Source organism: Patagioenas fasciata, chromosome 3 (genome assembly GCF_037038585.1).
Source record: "Patagioenas fasciata isolate bPatFas1 chromosome 3, bPatFas1.hap1, whole genome shotgun sequence".
In the NCBI taxonomy this organism is placed as follows: Eukaryota; Metazoa; Chordata; class Aves; order Columbiformes; family Columbidae; genus Patagioenas; species Patagioenas fasciata.
In genome coordinates this window covers 74,594,773-74,612,420 of record NC_092522.1, presented here as the reverse complement: position 1 = coordinate 74,612,420, position 17,648 = coordinate 74,594,773, and the positions used below count along the sequence as shown (strand labels likewise).

Genomic DNA, 17,648 nt, shown 5'->3' with positions numbered 1-17,648 from the left:
TCATGTCACTAGAGAAGCTTCTCAGAAGTGAGCATTACATAAGGGCCACAGTTTACGTGGAAGTCTAAATGCAGCCATTCCTCATGAAACCTGTGTCTGCTCTCTCCTCTGAGATGTCTGTCACCGGCATACTCTGCCTCCCTCTTTCTTTCACCCCGGTAATTCACAACTGAATGTGTTTTACCTCTGTGTCCTGTACTCAAGTTCCCAAGTTCAGCTGTTAATTTGAGGGTACATTTTTTCTTTCTTTGAGAGGTAATTTTCTCTCAGATAGCCATTAGTTTGTGTTTTGTCCCCAAAGTTTTCTAGCTAGAAAGAGGGAAGGGTTTGGTTCTTTTTTGCACTGCAGAAAAATGAACAGGGTGAAACTGCTAAGTTTTGGAAAGAGTTGTAGGGATGATGTCAAAGCCAAATAACCCCAAATGTATGTGCTGCATTATGGGAATCACGTGCTTTCACATAACATGAATGGTGTGTGAAAAGGAGATGTTGCCATAGGCAGTCACAAGGAGAACTGGGATAAATTCTCCTTGACAAAGGGTATGGAATGGTTAACCAGAGGTTTACCATCGGTGAAATAAATTATGAATTTTCTACTGTTATGTGTATTATTTGTCTGGTTTAGCTTGCATTTATTTGTTACTTTTCTACTGGGAAAACAAAGTAATTAACATAAAATTCAGTGACTTAGCTGTGACCTAGCTGTGAATGTTCATTCCTTGACTTGGGTCTGTAGAGTATGTCAGTAAATATTAATTTCTATGCTGTTTTCAAATGGATAAAAGAAACCCTAGAAAACAAGCTAGTCCAGCCAAAAAAAAAAATATTTTTCAGTCTTTAGATACAAAGTCATTTTTACAAAGTTAAGCTCACAGGAAATGGGACAAATCATGAGTAACACAGTGACAAGAGAAGTGTGAGAACCAGGACAGGAGAGAGTCTAGAAAAGATAATTTTTTATATATTTTTTGCTTAATCTTTTACTAGACCCTGACCCCCTGCTTCAGTACATTACTAGTCAATGAAGGTCAGTGTTCTCAAAATATATAAAATGAAGAATAATATCAGCTATTTAAGCAAAGCAGGCTAACAGTCTGATCACAGGATTCCTCTGTTTTGGTTTCAAAGACAGTGTCTTCCTTTAGAGTGTGAAGATTTGACTATTGCTGCATTATAATACGTGTTTTCATAAGTTCTGCTTTTACTAGGAGATCAAAGTCATAACCAAACCTAAAGATGAATGATTTTCAAGAGTGTGTTAGATTTTGTATGTAGAATCTGAGAACATCATGCCCATGAAAGCAACCATCAATTGAATAAAAACTTTTTAAAAACGATAATGACTTTTTTTTTTCCAATAAATTACAATTTTAAAATCCACTAGGGTAAGAGGAAACTGAGAAGAATGTTAAAAATTATAAGCATTAAATGTTGTAAAGTATGTCTGGCCTAAAAAATGTATCAAAACCAATGATACAAAAATAGGATCACCATTGAATTAGGCCTAAAACTCTCTCTTTTAACGAAGTCTAGCCACTTACTTAGGCCAGAGCTCGGCATTGAACTCTCCATTTCACACAACACTGTGGAGCCTTCTCCTTGCATTTCCTGCCTTACAGTAAAATATGCCTGTGGTCAACATTATCCATGTGTTTAATTCACAGTTGTCTGTGTGTGAACGCTTTAAAAGAAATTTTAAAAAGCCTTGAAAAGGACAGCGATTGAAGAACATTATTTTTTTTTCTCTCAGCTGGAATAAAGACTTCAAATCCTTCCAATTGCTTTCCATGACCAGCAGCTGAAAAGCATTACACCATCTATGTAGTTTTCCTGTGTGCATGGCAAAAATTGTCAACCAGATGTCTTATTACTTCTGCCTTGGCTGCTCCTCTCTGAAATTTCTGTATCTTCTCCACAAGTGTCCACCTTCTCAAAAGCTATGTAAATTGTTCCTGGCTTAGGCAGTTGTAATGTCATTTGCTTAACGCTGTTACACTTTCTCGTATTCAAGGTATTTACAAGCACTTGTCTTTTACAGCTCTACTGCCCTCCGTTTAGCCCGATTCAACTTCTGATATATCGGGTTGGTACTCTTGTTTACCGTTCGAATAAAAAGCTTTCTCCTTAAACCTGTTTGGAAAAACCTCACATTTTGTCTTGGGATGATTTTTTGTATCTTCGAATGTAACCTGTTCCCACCATAGTCTCCCATTCAGCTTTTATCCAGATTTTTTTCTTCAGAACTGTAGATTGTCAACACAGCATCTCTCAGACCCTGCAAAGGAAGGAGTAGATAGGGACTGGTGGAGTATACCATTAAATGTCACATTATACTTCATTCAAGACCAGGTTTATCAAGGCTCTTTGACATTTTACCTCTCAGTGTCACTTTGAACAATGTTGTCAAAAGCTGTATTTTGGAAAAAGGAACTCGTGATGCCTCTGGATTACAACCAATTAATGGAAAAATCTTTATTTGCTTAGTCTGTCTACTTTGAGACTATTATTTTCAAATGAGGTAATGGTGCAATGCTGGTTTTGGTCCTTAAAATATTTTTTAATCAAAATTCTACAGACTCTCCACTTTGTTAAACCACTGCAAAGGACACATGCTTTTTGGGGGGGATTTTTTCTTTTTTTTTTTTTTCCTGTGGAAAGGATACAGGTTTTTTTATGTAGAATTTAAGCAAGGATATCACAAACTATATTACAGGTGATATAACACACAAAAAACAAAGATTGTGTGGGATTTAGACATTGACTCCTCCTTGCACTCTAACACTTCCACAAGAAGAAGGATGTGAGATCATTCCTCACCACATTTGTCACCCCACAATTCTCCCTTATTGTCAGTGCAAAACTGTAGGCATGAGACATGCAATATGTAGGTAGCTTTGTACATTTATGTAGCCTTATAAGCTGCAAAATTGAACCCACTGTGATTTCTAGTACACAGATACAAAAGTAAATCCTCTGGCAAAACCGGTTTCTTTATCAGACCACATCCAAAAGAACTGTGCTTTGAGCTGAAGATTTTATTTGTCCACGTTGTTTTGCCTTTTTTTTTCCCTTTTCTGTTGGCAGGTGCTGGAGGTAGAGAAGGGGCTCCAAAGTCTCCTAAATCCACCATTCACGTGGAGGAGGAGAAGTTTATCCTGGGAACACGTGTTAAGGACAAGGGCTGATAACGCATTATCTCTAAACAAGTTGCAGAAATAACATTTCCTCCTGTCTCTCTGCTTTTTCCTTTCCTGGGGCTACATGGTAAAGCAAATGTGTAGCAAAGAAATAAGGTGATGGTACATGTTATTTAAAATAAACCCCTGTCATATATTCTTAGCCCTTATTTCCATGCCTTCTCCTCTTTAGAAAATATTGAACTCAAAATATTCTAAGCCCACATAGTCTCTTGAAAGAAAGTAAAGACCCCTGAAGGCTGTTTTATTATCATACTATTTATTTGGGTGTAATTGTGCCTCATAAACACATCTCTTAACCTTTGGTTTCAGATTATTTAAGTCAAAGTACATGTTTAAAGGCAAGAACATTATAAATCTTTGGAATTTATCTGTGCAGCTGGAAAGCATTATATTTTGTTAAATTCTGATAGCACAGCAGATCAGCCACAGCCTCACCTATAACCTGACAAGCATTATATTGCCAGTTTCCACGACAGGGCAAAAGTGACAAAGAACTGAGTTTTTTCCTCTATTTGGGTCACTGATACATACAACATCTTCTGTTTTAAAGCATTTGGAAATACTATTTTGAGTAGCCTGAAAAATACGGACTGCCATGGACCAGCTGGTGTGATTATATGGTCAGAGCTCAGTGCAGCCCTTGAGACAGCCAAGGCAGATGAAGGAGTGTATCTAGAGGATACTAAGTATTACATTATGTTACTCCCAGTGCTGACCCAAAGGTTGAGCCCTTGTAAAAGACTGAAAAATACACTAGTTCTTTAGGAATAAGTTGAATTCAAAACTCAACAGAAGACAAAATTCATTTTCCCCTAACTCTTCTGACTTCTTCCTAGCAGAAACTGATGTTCTGGTAAGAGAAAATGTAAAACCAGAACAACACTATTTATAAAATCCTCACGAAGAGGGAAAATAAAATAATCTTGGCTTTTTATGGAAAGCTTAGCTCCCCCTTGTTGCGGCCTTGTGAGAGTAATCCCTGTGCTTTGGGATGGCAGCTGCTGTTACATCCTCACCTCCCTCTCTCCCATCTCCTGGAAAGCTGCCATCACATTCCAGAAACTGGGCTTTTGCAACAAGAGTTGCTTTATAACACCAAGATCACTCTGTGGGGCAGAGGCAGGAACACTGGAAGCCTTTGCTAGCAAGATGTAGCATTTACAAGTACAGCGAATCACAACAACCACAACAGCTTGATTCTCCTCTATGGTGAGAGAGACAGGACCTCAATGAATAGTCCTTCCTTCTTCCAGGAAGGGGAGGCTGCAGCATGCCATTTGACGTACACACTTACTCCTTTTACCATCTACAGACACATATTATGTCTTATCAGAATAGTTATACTTGGCAAGACAATTAAATCGTCCTAGCTTCAAGTCACTTCATCCCAGTTCCATATCAAAGTGGTCCTATCAGCAGCAGTCTCATTTCAACAAGCTAGTAATATATTTAGAGGTCCTACCTATCAGCACAAGATTTGCCACAGCTGCAATTACCAGCAAAACAAAAAGTTTAGAGTTGTGAACTGAACACAGGTAAGCGATGAAGAAGCCTATGTATCTAGCTATGCTATTGCATAGGATTGTGTTGGCCTAATTGAGTCGATGGGAAGGCCACTGGCAGTGTTATGGCTGTTTCTGCTTTTAGCTGTCATATGAACCTGGCTGGGACTAATAATATTTTTCCAGTGCCTCAGGAGGTCCAGAAGGATTACCCTCTGCCAAGGGGATACACTGCGCGGGTATGGCATGGGGGAAGGCAGCTACAGAGGTCCATGTTTTAATCACAGGGTCCAATAATTTGAGGAAGTAGGTTCCTTTACATTTAGGGTTTGGCTTTACCAGAAAGCATCTCAGAAAAGTCCTTTTTAAAAAAATATTCATTGTTCTTTGAGTGCTTATTACTGCTTTGATATAAGCATTGAAACTCTTCTTACCTTGTTCTTGTCCTGAGGAATGAAGAGAATGCCTATACATAAAGCAATGCAAATTAGAATTAAATACTAGAATTACTAGAACATTATTAGCATATTAGATGACTTGATTTTTTGCCTCAAAATAACATTTATATTAAAGTGTCTATATGTTCTCAGTATCATATATAAAAAAGCATTTGGATGAATCATATATAAGAGAATATAAATTGAATATAAATAGACAAAAAAGAATGAAACAGTTTGCCGCCAAAATTTTGAATTTACAGAGAGCTTTGACATTGTTCCCAAGGAGAAATGAGCACACTTTCTAAACCATGGTAAAACAGTTACTGGTTCTGACAAACACAAATGGCAATTTTCACGTTAATCACCTGAAACTTTTCTGAGTTAGTTTACTCCACGTAAAGAATAAACTACTTCAGCATTTGATATATAGCATACTCAGGAGGCCTTTCAGTAATCAATGTGTGCTCCATCTCGCCTAGGTTCACAGACATTCCTACACTGCTTTTCTCAAAAAGTGCAGTTTGCAGCTGAACACAAGTGGTTAGTATCCCCAGCAGTGACAAGTCTCTGTGATTTACTTCCGATTGCAGAAGTGTATGACTCCCTCTGTTGCCCTGCCACCTGGGAAGAGAACAGCAGATCAAAGCCTTTCATGGAATTTCAGGAACACGCTGCCAGTTTTTTCACCCAAGTGGTTAAGCAAATATCCAGGGTCATGTGAATAGATCCTAACAGAATCCCATTGTTTCTCTGAGGCAACTATTTGCAAAGAAGTTCAGCTTCTGTGAAGACAGGGGAGCTTGGCAAAAAAAAAAAACAGGCAACATCCCTTAAGCAGTTATTTTAGTCAGCATTGAGCCCAAAGGCACTCATTTTCTCTCTTAGAGCAAACATTTGGTAGAGATTCAGGATATAAGTCTTGGGTCTCATCAGGGTTATTTCAATGTTTTGTTATCCCAATGCTTTCTTTCCAGTGGTGCCCAGCTAATAGTTGAAAGTTACCCCATTACCCTGCCCCAGCTGCCATTCCCTGAAAAGGCTATTGTTTGTTATACCATCACTATCTTGGTTGGTTGGACCTTTATATGGCAGTCTTGGAATCAATATCAAACAAGTGAGACACCAGGAACTTGAACTTAATAAATCTGTAATTAGGCATGTGTTGCTCTAACACTCTCCAGAGTGCTTGTTAGAAAAAAACCCAAAATTAAAACAAAGAAAAAATAAATAAACACCCCCCCCAACAAGAACATTTCTTGAGATTGGGCATAAAGTCATGTTTACACAAGGAAATCAAGTATCTCAAATGGTTGGTTCCTGTCCAGGTGGTGCAAGGAACCACTGTGGCAAGAGCGCTGGCAGATGCATACTCAGACTTCCATTCTTTTGCTCACTCCTAATCCAGCTGTCTCACAGTGATTACGTAGGAATCAAACAGAATGCACAAACCAGTACAAAAAGATTTGGCACATTACAGCATTTCACTGAAACACCAGCTTAGACCCAACAGCAGTCTGAACACTCTAGTGAGATGCTGGGGCTGACCTGTGACTCCTGTTTCTTAAGCTTACACATCTGGGCACAGTGTCACTCTGGTGAAGAACCTGCTGGGTCTGGAACTAGCAAAGCCTTAGCCAGGAACAGACTAAGCCCCAGTCACAGTGGAGGTAACAGTGCAGAAGACTGAAATGTATCTGTGAGAGGTTAAATGACCTCACGGCTACAAAACCTCACATGGTGTAAGAACATCTGCCACATAAACCAGAGCTGATGGTCCCCCAATTCTCAGAAACTCTATCCCTAGTCTCAGCCCTTCCAGTGTCTTATATATTTAACCCATTCACAAGCTATAGGCCAATTCCACATACCTACTGAAATCAATGCATTTTCATAATTCACTTTTTATAATTTCATGCATGTTTCAGAAAAATTATTGATTTATGGATTGTAGTATCTTTACACATTCACATTTCACTACTTCCAAAAATTACTAGCTCTTATTGCCAGAGCATATTAAACATGAGAGAAATAGGTTAATAGTAAAACTCCTACACCTGTAATACATCTGGATGTCAACATGTGAGTTTAACTAAAAGGGAAGCATCTAAGCTCTTGTCACAACAGTAAATGAATGCCATGGCAGAATACACATGCTTAAACAAAGGCATCCAGTTCTATCTGCAACACACTCAACTATCCCTCCCAGCCTCCAGCTGCCATGCTGGAAAGTCACAACTCTTGCACTCTGCCAGAGCAGCAGGTCTTAGATGTAGCAGGGTGTCTCAAACGAGCAGGAGACTTGTCTCAGCAGACAGCCCATGTCCAAAATGGCACTAACCCTGCACAGTAGTGCCCCTAGTCAACAATGAGTTCAAATGTCCTTTCCAGATGCCTCTGAGGCCTAGGGGTTATACACTATAAAACACACACAAAAATTGAAATTAAAAAAAAATATGAAATAAACACTTCTACGAAATATTTAAATTTTATTTATTCACAGTACAAAAAAATATCTGCTTCCTATACCCCAATGGATTGTCTTGCACAGCTCCTTGAGCATACGCACCCTACTTTGGACACCACTATCTTAGACCTCACAGCCAATGCTGACATCAATCCATCTCATAAGCACATACGTTCAAGTTTCAAAGTGACACATCTAGAGAAGCCAGCTACCTGAAAAGAGGTTCAGTAGTAAACTACTCCCTGGTGGAACAGACTGTATCATGTGAAGTCACTGAACTACCTCTCTACTTTGCAAATAGTTGTAGGAAAAATTACTGAGGCATAAAAGATATTTGTTGATCAGATTCGGTAAGAAATAGAGCACTGGCCACAGAGTCACCATAAATACATTTTACAGATGCACTCCAATAAAGTGGTTCCATAGTATCTCTCTCCACTGCAGTGCATAGTTTGCTACAGGATGGTAAGTGTTGCTTTGTATTTAAGCAACTAAGAAGAGCAAATTTTCTAGTAAAACAAGAACTGTAATACTTCAGTTACAGACTCATCAGGAGGGCAGAGTTTTGACTGAAGATCAAAACTACAGATTTATGCTTCTGTTGTGCTTCTCCAAAATCCCCAAGCATTTATGGAGACACAGTTGAAGTCTAGAAACTGTTGAGCTAGGGGCACAGTCCAGAAGTTCAATGTTTTGCATCCAGCAGATTCCAAAAGAGGTAATTAAAGGCATCCTTTAAGGAATCTTCTCTGATGTTAGAACTTGAGAAGCACAGCAACGAGCCTAAAAAAAAAGCAGAGAGAGAGAAAAGAGAATAATTTAATGAATGGAAATATCACATTAAAAGGGCATTTTCCAAACTAGTAGGTCAGTAAGCTTTATGAGAGGTTATATTTCATCTTAATTGAATGGGAGCTTTAAAGACAAAATTCTAAATAATTAACATTTGTAAATATAAAATCAAATCTCTGAAAAGAGACAAAACCAAAACCAAACAAAACACTCCCCACAAATCCCGAACAACACTCTTCCTTCTACTGTGGACTGAATTGTAAAGTTTTTGTCAGCAGGAAGAAGAGAGGTTGGTTGTGTTTCACTGCTATTTCTGGGCTAGAAAACACTTAACACCTCATGTCAATATACAGATGTCAAATACAGTTCAGCAGGTGACTCAGTCACCAGGTATTTCCTAGTTTGAATAGAAGTATGTCATGAAGCTTGAACATGCTGAACAGTAATAAGATACCACAGAATCAGAACATGCTTCCTCAGAATCAGTTTGTTAATGTAGGAAAGAGAAAGCTTAAGGAACACAGAAATACAACTGACATTCAGCTGAAAACTTCTAAAGTCTTAAAGTTACAATGCCAAAAGTGAAACACATAGACAGGATTTATAAAATGCTGACAGCTCAAATATATAAGTTGCTCAGAGCAATGTTTTGAATATATTAAGTTCTAAATACTTTCAGAAAGCAGAATGCACTAGTTCTAGTGCCCAAGCTGAGGAGACACCGGATGGTTAGGTCTCAGTATCTGTGCGCCTTTTTCTTCAACTATCAAAGGTTGACAGACACCACATAACTTTACGAAGTTGCAATAAAACCCCCTGAACATAATTCTGGACTATGTATGCTTTGGAAGTATCATATATGCCTACAATAAGTTGTTTAGAAGAAAATACAGTACAAAAATGAAAAGGAAAAAGTCTAATTTTTGCCTGCAAACAGCCACAAATTCATGTAAGGCTTAGAAGCTGCCAGTTACATCAAGGTGTCATGCATTTACATGCAAAACTTTTTTGGTTTTAATATCCTGTGATTTCTCAATTCAGAATTAAGTAGTAGAGAAGAATGAGAAAAGTGAAAAGATTTAAACAAACAAACAAAAAACCACAAAACAAAAAAAATCACCACACAACCATATGCACATATGTATTTGCGTATTAAAGAAAAGATGCAGATTCTCTTAAGTTTTCTTAGACAAAAACTATTTTCCAAAATACTTACAGCTTTCTCTTCCAAGGAGAGGACACCACCTACAGCCACTATCTGGTATTGCTTTTCTTTTAAGCTACCCAAAAATTTCCGAAGTAGTTTGAGACTAGTACCATCACTGGTTTGTTTTAGCAGTTTCTGCATTTCTTGGGAAGGACATCCTGGGTCAAACAGTAGTAAACATAAGGTTTTATTCTTCTTCTCTTCTATTCCAATGACAGTACGACTATGACCTAGTTTCAAAATAGAGTTTCAGTATTTTAAAAACATAGAAATCCCATTTACTTCCTCATAGCATACTACTTATTTCCAGATTAAAGATGACATTACTTGAAATGTAATAAGGTAGTTGTAAGTAAAGAGCAGATGTCAAGAAGTTGAGATCCCAATCACATCCAGCTCTTCCATCCAATAAAAATATAAACTTTGATGTTGCTCTTACTAATAAAAAACCAAACAAAACAGGAAATGAAGCCATGCCTTCTATTAAATGAAGGAATGTAAAATGCTGCTCTGAATTGCAGCACATATAAAGAAAGATAGAGAGTAGTAAGAAACTGGTATATTGTGATACTGACCTTGATGTTGCAAGTAGATCGGTGGTTTGGAAGTACACACTACCTTTGCACCACCTTCATTATCTGTAGAATAGTAATGCAAAACCCACTCAAATAAACGAGGGTGTGTACCCATAGCACCAGTCGGTTTGTGAAAGTCAATGATTTGACACCTATAACAGAACACATAGAATGAAAATAACAATAAAATTACAAGCAAGTTGTTTGTTAAAACAATTTTTTCACCTCTCAGTCCCTTTCTCCTGCACCAAGAATGTTTCGTAAACAGAGCAATTCCAGTTGTCAAGTGGCTATTACCACTTTTTTTTTAAATACAGGAATAGGGGACATATAATTACAAAGCAATACAGTTGATACTGTCCAAAACTGGAAGATATATTCCATAACAAAAAACTACTTTATTCTGTTCTGTCTAACAAGAACTTGTGAAGCTTGCAAAAATTAAAATGTCTGATTTTTTGTACACAATACACTAGAGAATCTAATTAACGGCTTTCAGAATTACGCATGTGAACAGCTGAAATTCAGTTTCTTCTTGAGAAGGAACTTCTAGAGAAATTAAGTTTTTAAGGTGGTTTTGTCATCACACAGTTAGCAAACCTGAGCTTTCAAGGTACAGGACTTAAACCAGCACTTAAAAATAACAAAAGAAAGCAATATTTACTTTATCCTGAGACTGGTTAAGAGTGAATAAATTTCACATGCTCCTATCCATGCTTTGGAACCACGTAATCTGTTGTTGAAGTGAGATGCTCCATGAGGATCAAAGCCTTCTCTCCAGGCATCTTCAATCATGGACTGAATCTTTGGTATACTAGGAATTAGTGCAGTATCTGGAACAAAAAAGCTTTTGAATTGTGGTTACAGTTACTGAAACAGTCCATTAATTAAAACTATCCATCTTCTTTTATAGGAGGCAGTCAATGTTACAAAGATGCATCACAAAAACTAAAACTAAAACTTCAACCACATCATGCCTTGCCACTATTCACCTGATTCTTTCCACAGTAGGTTCCAGTGGTGTAACAAGCACTTAATAGGTATCATGGACCTAGTAAGCCTTGCTGTGTGAACGAGAAGGCAAAACACTAATCAGTTGGTTGTCATCCAAGGTATGTGAAACAAATAGGCAGCATATTGTTTAATACCTCTCAAGCAGTCATTATACAAGCTGTTTTGCAACAGTGAAGAAAGGAGCATTTGGAAATTCCTGTAACCGCAACCCCAGCCTCTGTCGCCCACAGATGAGTGGAAGTGATCAACTCCTGTTGAAAGCCATACACGCCTGACATCTTTGTTGTCATTCTGATAGTACTTGCACAATGCTTCAATGACTCCTAAAATAAGACCAAATACAAAGTTTATGTGTAAAATGAACTGCAAAGTTCTCCAGAAAGAGATTCTTTCCCCAGCTTGGAATAGATACAGATTAAGACAATTTAAAATTTCTAAGTGATCCTACATTACGTTCAGAACCCAAATCACAAAACCAGCGGACATCACACCTATTTCATTTTGATGGTCTTTACTCTGATGAATTTACATACTACGCAGCTTTCAAAATTCAAGCTATTTTTTCACTGCTGTTGCACAATGAATATTTTAAATTAAACATCTTGGACTACATTGTAGAGTGTGATATGCACAGGAACCACTACAATTAAATAGGAAAAGTAATGTCACCAATAAAGCACTTCCAAATCCTCCATTGTTACATGAAAGAACATGCTTAGGAATGGTCTCTTCAATTTGTAAATGCAAATTCTCAAAGGCACTTTATTGCCATGCTGTTGTGAAGACAATCATTCCATGGCCATCACATATTTTTTTAATTCTTCCCTGGAGTCTAAATCATTACCAAGAAAGAAAACTTTAAATGTATTACTTCCAGTCAATACATCTTACAGAAGCAATTTCATTTTACTTGTTAAGAACCAAATGGATTTTTCGTAAACTAGAACCACTAGCAATAAGCTGTAAGACCTTTGAAACTGTGATCTTGGCAAGTGAAAACAGGAAGCCTTTTGAAAGGGGCATGGAAAGTCATCAGCACTGTATTTTTGTACCAATTATAAAACATTTCAAAGATGTATCAAGTAGATGTCTACTCTTACCAGTCCTCTCTGAGACCTTGTAATCAGACGAACACTGTGCTTACCTGGGACCAGCTTACTACAACTAACTGAAACACAAGATAAAAAGCTACTGTACATTTTAACAGCTACGCTAGGTTAGGAACCAATGAGTACTAAGTAGTAAACAACGCACAATCTCAAGGACAACCAACATATAAGAAGACATTTGCATCTTTTGATATATATTGCATTTGGGCCCTTAACCAGAGAACCCGATTGCAAGGTTCCATAGGGAAAAAAAAAGTAGTAAAAAAGTCTTCCAAGTTATAATAGAGATTAGAAATATACCAAGCTTTAATTTCCTTATTAGTTTATGACTAAAAGGGTATTAGATTGATCTAGAAAATAAAGATTAGAAGTAGAATGCAACCAATATCAAACATCCAATTATAGGTTTTGTTAAAGACAGGTTTAAACTCTACAACCTAAGTTTAAAAAGTACAGTCAAATCATATAATTTCAGCATTTTTACCTGAGGTCTTTGTTTTCCCATCATCTATACCAAAAGCCAAACATTCCATCATTTCAGCTTTTCTCTTGTGGTATTCAAAAGGCTGCATACTTCCTCTATCAACTTCCTTTTCCATATTCTTTAGGTATTGCTGCTTGTAGCCTCCAGAATTATCCAAGCCATATTGTCTCTTAGGGATGGAATATGCATGATTTAAATCACATTTTTTAAATTCACCTTTAGCAATTCGGAGAAGCTGCATGCATGACATTTGAAAAACAGTGAACATAAAAGCTTCAGATTTATGATATTTTAGAGCTGAAGGCCAAGTTTCACTCCTGAGCAGAAACGTAGGATTAGGAAAACCACACCAGCAAGAACAGGCACATCCCTCTACCCCATGTTGGGCAGCCAGCCGTGGGCACAGAGGCAGCCAGTGGCCAGGAGGTAGGGAGAGTGGGAAATGAGCTACCAGGGCTGTCAGGTAGGAGGGAGAGTAAAGCAAGACCTAGCAGGAGCATGGTCATGGAAGCAGGTGATGGTGTCCAGGAAGAGGAGAGCCAGGATGCTCAGAGCCTTCTGACAAGGCATACGCTCCAGGCTGTGCCGCAGGGCAGTGCACTGGAGCTGGGTGGAGCACAGTAGGAGGTGGTGGGCAGAGCCCCCGGGCAGAGCAGAGTGATATACACAGGGAGCAACAGCACTCAAAGCAACAAAGCCAAGTAGTTCAAGGGCAGGCATGCCCAGCACCAGTGCCAGGATCCAGGCTGCTGAGAGCTTGTGTTTCCCTGAAACCCACTCATGTACCACCACCTCACGACAGCCTGTTTGACTGCACAGTTCTGACCTGGTATGGGCATCCCAGGTCATTTTAGTCCCAAGATACTCAGCTTCTAATGGCACAACTGTTCAATATTTTACCATTTAGAAATATTACCATACCTGCAGCTTTTTAAATTCTTCCCTCTCTCGCTTATCTTCTTCTGATCTCTGCCGTTCATCTTCTTCAGTTTGGAGCTGTTGAGCCAGTTCTAGATCTCTTATGTTTCCATCTATACCCAGGAATAACATTCCAAAATAGACGACTTGAACAGGAGGTTAACAATGTTTTAATGGATCAGCTATTTAATTTTTAAAGATTCTTTTCTAAGCAGACAAACATAAACACAACTGGGCCTTAATTTCAGGAGATGCATTCCACACTATTTTGAACTATTAGCGAACACTAAACAGGACTGACTGTATTCAGTTTACGATGACTCAAACTCTTGGACAAAATTAATGCCAAGTTACAGGAGCAACTCCTTGGCAAATAACACATGTACTTCCACTACTAAGAAAACAGCTTTTACCTACTATGTTTCACTTCCTTGTGAACACATGCTTATTAGCTTCTATTAGCTCCCAGCAGTCTCATAACAAAACGAGAAAACCAAATTTTGGATCAGAGAACTGGACAGGAAATCTCTAGGATTTTATTAGCCATTCTAATAAACAAAATTAATTTTGATTCCTTTACTTCATTGCTACGACTAATGAACCAGGACAAGCATCTAGAAAAAAAAAAAAAAATTAAAAACATTGAGGCTTTCATAAGCTATAGATTTTCAGCTTATCATACTGGAATGTGCCACTCTTAATTCCAGGTATGTAAACCTTCTATAGAGCTACCAAAAAAAAAGCCTGTCTTTTAAACATTTTTTTGCCTTAAGTTTTAGTTTTGGCTAACATATAGAGCATTTAATTAACAGGTGTGCATAAACAAATATTTCTTTTAGCATGTGTAATTAGGCAAAGCACTTGGGCAAGTGATATGAATTGCTGTTAACTATAACATGTTAACTTCATTGTCTATGTGTCCAGTTCTCTTTGTCAATAAGGAAATATTTGGTTTAAATTTTGTCCGAGATTCTATACTGCAATATGCAAATGCTTGTAAGTTCTTTAAAGTATTATCAAACCTGTATCCTTTCATGTACCTTCTGAAAAGTTATGTTCCTCTAAGTGTAAATCCACATGTTCTTCAAGAATTTGAATGTCTGTACAGGTAAGACTGCACATTGGACATTCATATAGCTGTTCATCATTTCCTGTGTCTGAAAAAGAAATGCAGTTTCTTGATTAATGTAATGCCTGCTTTTTGTGAGAATGATTTCCATAACTGATGAACAGTCTATGATAAATACACAGTAATGAGTTTTGTGTTCCCATTGATGTTTCCCAGTGCAAAGCAGCAAATTCTAAACAGCTGTTACTCTCTTAACCATTTAAGAATTTGTATTTAAATAGCTGACAACTTTAACTCATTTTCCTTCTTTCAATTAATCAAGTTTTGCTCCATTTAACTTATAGATTGCAATTTGCTATGATAATATTTCTACTAAGAAATGCTTATTCTGAAACATCAAACTGTTAATGAAAAGATCCATCCAGCTAACAGAAAAATATTTGCTTAAAAGATTTCAAAATTTGTGTGATAACACAGCAGCTGGGGAGCAGAAAGAAAAAAATCAAAACATGCTGTCACTCTTACTTTGTTGGTCTTCCTGCATCTCCTCAAATAAATACTCTCTGTGTAGTTTTAGTATTATTATTGAAGAGTACCGTATAGAATAGGTAAAGTTCAAAAGGACTTCTGGAGATTATTTAGTCCCTCAAAACAAGGTCAAATGAAACAGGCTAAATTCTACAGGGCTTTTCCAGACAGTTTCAAATATGTCCAAGGACAGATACTCCACAAACTCCCTAGACAACTTATTCCAGTGTTTGACCACTCTCACAACAAAAAAAGCGTTCCTGTGTTTAAATGGTATTTCTGGTATTTCAACTTCCACCCATTGTTTGTTGTCCTGTCACTGGGCACCACAGAGAAGAGCCTGACTCCATCTTCACTGTCCTCCTTTTGAGTCCCTAGATTTTACTTGCGTCTTCCTAAGGCCACAAAACATAGGAATTAATATGGTATGTCAGCTGTTTCTGGAAAGTGCTTGCTCAAGCTACAGGTTCATGACTGGTTGGAGGAAAACTTGATGGTACAATAATCCAAATTTGCTGGTAACATTTTACATAACACTGCAAAAATATAGTTTCCTGAAATGCATTATGTACATAAAAAACCAAAACATTCGTGACGCAACTCTTTTCCAAAAATAAATTGGCATGCAAGTAAGTTACTTATTCAAGCTTTGCCTTATTTGCACATGTAAAAGATATTATTCAATGCTAAGATCTGGATTTTTTTAAGAAAAACATATTTTTAATCACAGAATACATAGTGGGGTTGACTATACTGCCAAATCTGTATCCTCATCATCACTTGTTCTTCTCTTCAGCGTACACAGCTTGTTATACCAAGAATGCTAGTCTTTTGAGAGAATTGCTTTCTAACAGAAATGTTATTACTGTCTGAAATAGCTACCAGCAACTCTGGACAGTTGTCAGAATAAAATTCTGACCATGTTTAGAATAAAACCCAATATTCAAAAATAACTGTTTTCCTTACTCCAACTTTATCCTGCAAAATATACTTGTGGTCTCCAAATCAACATTTAGTACTTCAGAATACTTCAGTGCTGGATCTTTCCTAAGTGTCTACTTCGAGAGAGGTTTTCCTCCCCCTTTACTCTGCCCTGGTGAGACCACATCTGGAATATCGTGTCCAATTCTGAGTCCCTCAGTTCAAGAAGGACAGGGAACTGCTGGAGAGAGTCCAGCACAGGGCAGCAAAGATGATTAAGGGAGTGGAGCATCTCCCTTATGAGGAAAGGCTGAGGGAGCTGGGTCTCTTTAGCTTGGAGAAGAGGAGACTGAGGGGCAACCTCATTAATGTTTATAAATATGTAAAGAGTGAGTGTCATGAAGATGGAGCCAGGCTCTTCTCGGTGACAACCAATGGTAAGGCAAGGGGTAATGGGTTCAAACCGGAACACAAGAGGTTCCACTTAAATACAACAAGAAACTAAGAAGAGGCAAAGTCAAACGTTTGTGACCAAACACACGTCAGGTAGGTAAAAACAACGCCCCTAACACAAAAAAACTTTCCGATTTGCTTTCACTAATAGGGATGGCACATTTTGGACATGCAAAACATTGCAGATTCGTCTGCATTAGCGGCTTTAGTTCTGTTCTGGGGCAGATTTTTCAAGTGACGTCCCCACTGTCTTCACTCATTGTCCCCTCCCAAGTAACACCCCTCCACCGCCTTCGCTCCCCGCCCCTTGTTGGTGCCCGCGAGCGGTCTCGCAGCTCTCCAGCTGCATCCCCCGGGGTGAAAACTGTGCCAGTGGCGCTCGGGAAGCGCCCCCAGCACGGTGCAGGCAATCCCGGGCGGTCAGTCCCTGGCAGACCGCAAAGCGCCGCAGGACGGTTCTCCACTCCCCACCCGGGCGGCCGCAGCCAACCCCAAACCCTGCGGGCTCAGTCGCGACGCCCCCCGCCGCCGTCGCTCACCTGTGCCCGGCGCGCCCAGCAAATGCCTGTGTCGAGTCCTGACATGCGCTTCAAGCTCCTGTCCCGCCACTTCCCCGCAGAAGGGGCACTCGGGCGGCCCCACGGCGAGTTCGGGGCGGGGGGCGTCCGGCAGCGCCGGGTGGGCCGCCTCGATGTGGCGGCGGAGCTCGTCACAGCCCGGGGCGGCGGCGCCGCAGAGCGGGCAGCGGGGCTGGCGGCCCGGGGGCGCGTGCTGCGCGTGCCGCCGTACCGCCGCCTCCGAGGAGAGCGCCTGCCCGCAGATGTCACACACCACCATCGCGCCGCCAGCAACCGCCGCGCTACCTCCCAACGGTCGCCGCCGCGCCGGCCATAGATCGTCACATCCTGCCCGCTGCTTGCTGGGAAGTGTCGTTTTCTTGCCCGGGGCGAGTGGCTGCGCGCGCAGCGCCTG

The 17,648-nt window shown here is 39.3% G+C and overlaps 1 protein-coding gene across 7 annotated transcripts; it reads right to left on the bottom strand.

Moving 5' to 3' along the window:
* Positions 1 to 7,608: 7,608 nt before the first annotated feature.
* ZUP1 (zinc finger containing ubiquitin peptidase 1) lies at positions 7,609 to 17,611 on the bottom strand. Of its 7 annotated transcripts, none has more exons than XM_071806612.1 (10): positions 17,216 to 17,611; positions 14,746 to 14,862; positions 13,709 to 13,851; positions 12,788 to 13,022; positions 11,329 to 11,517; positions 11,173 to 11,244; positions 10,845 to 11,013; positions 10,181 to 10,332; positions 9,615 to 9,835; positions 7,609 to 8,389 (listed from the first exon to the last, which is right to left on the bottom strand). In XM_071806612.1, the coding sequence occupies exons 1-10, from the start codon at positions 17,511 to 17,513 to the stop codon at positions 8,342 to 8,344; spliced, it is 1,644 nt and encodes a 547-aa protein (XP_071662713.1). In that variant the 5' UTR covers positions 17,514 to 17,611; the 3' UTR covers positions 7,609 to 8,341. The 7 variants fall into 7 exon arrangements, with proteins under 7 accessions (XP_071662713.1, XP_071662709.1, XP_071662708.1 ...); XM_071806608.1 differs by having other exon boundaries at positions 12,788 to 12,956; positions 17,216 to 17,534; XM_071806607.1 differs by having other exon boundaries at positions 13,709 to 13,818; positions 17,216 to 17,534.
* Between the last annotated feature and the right edge of the window lie 37 nt (positions 17,612 to 17,648).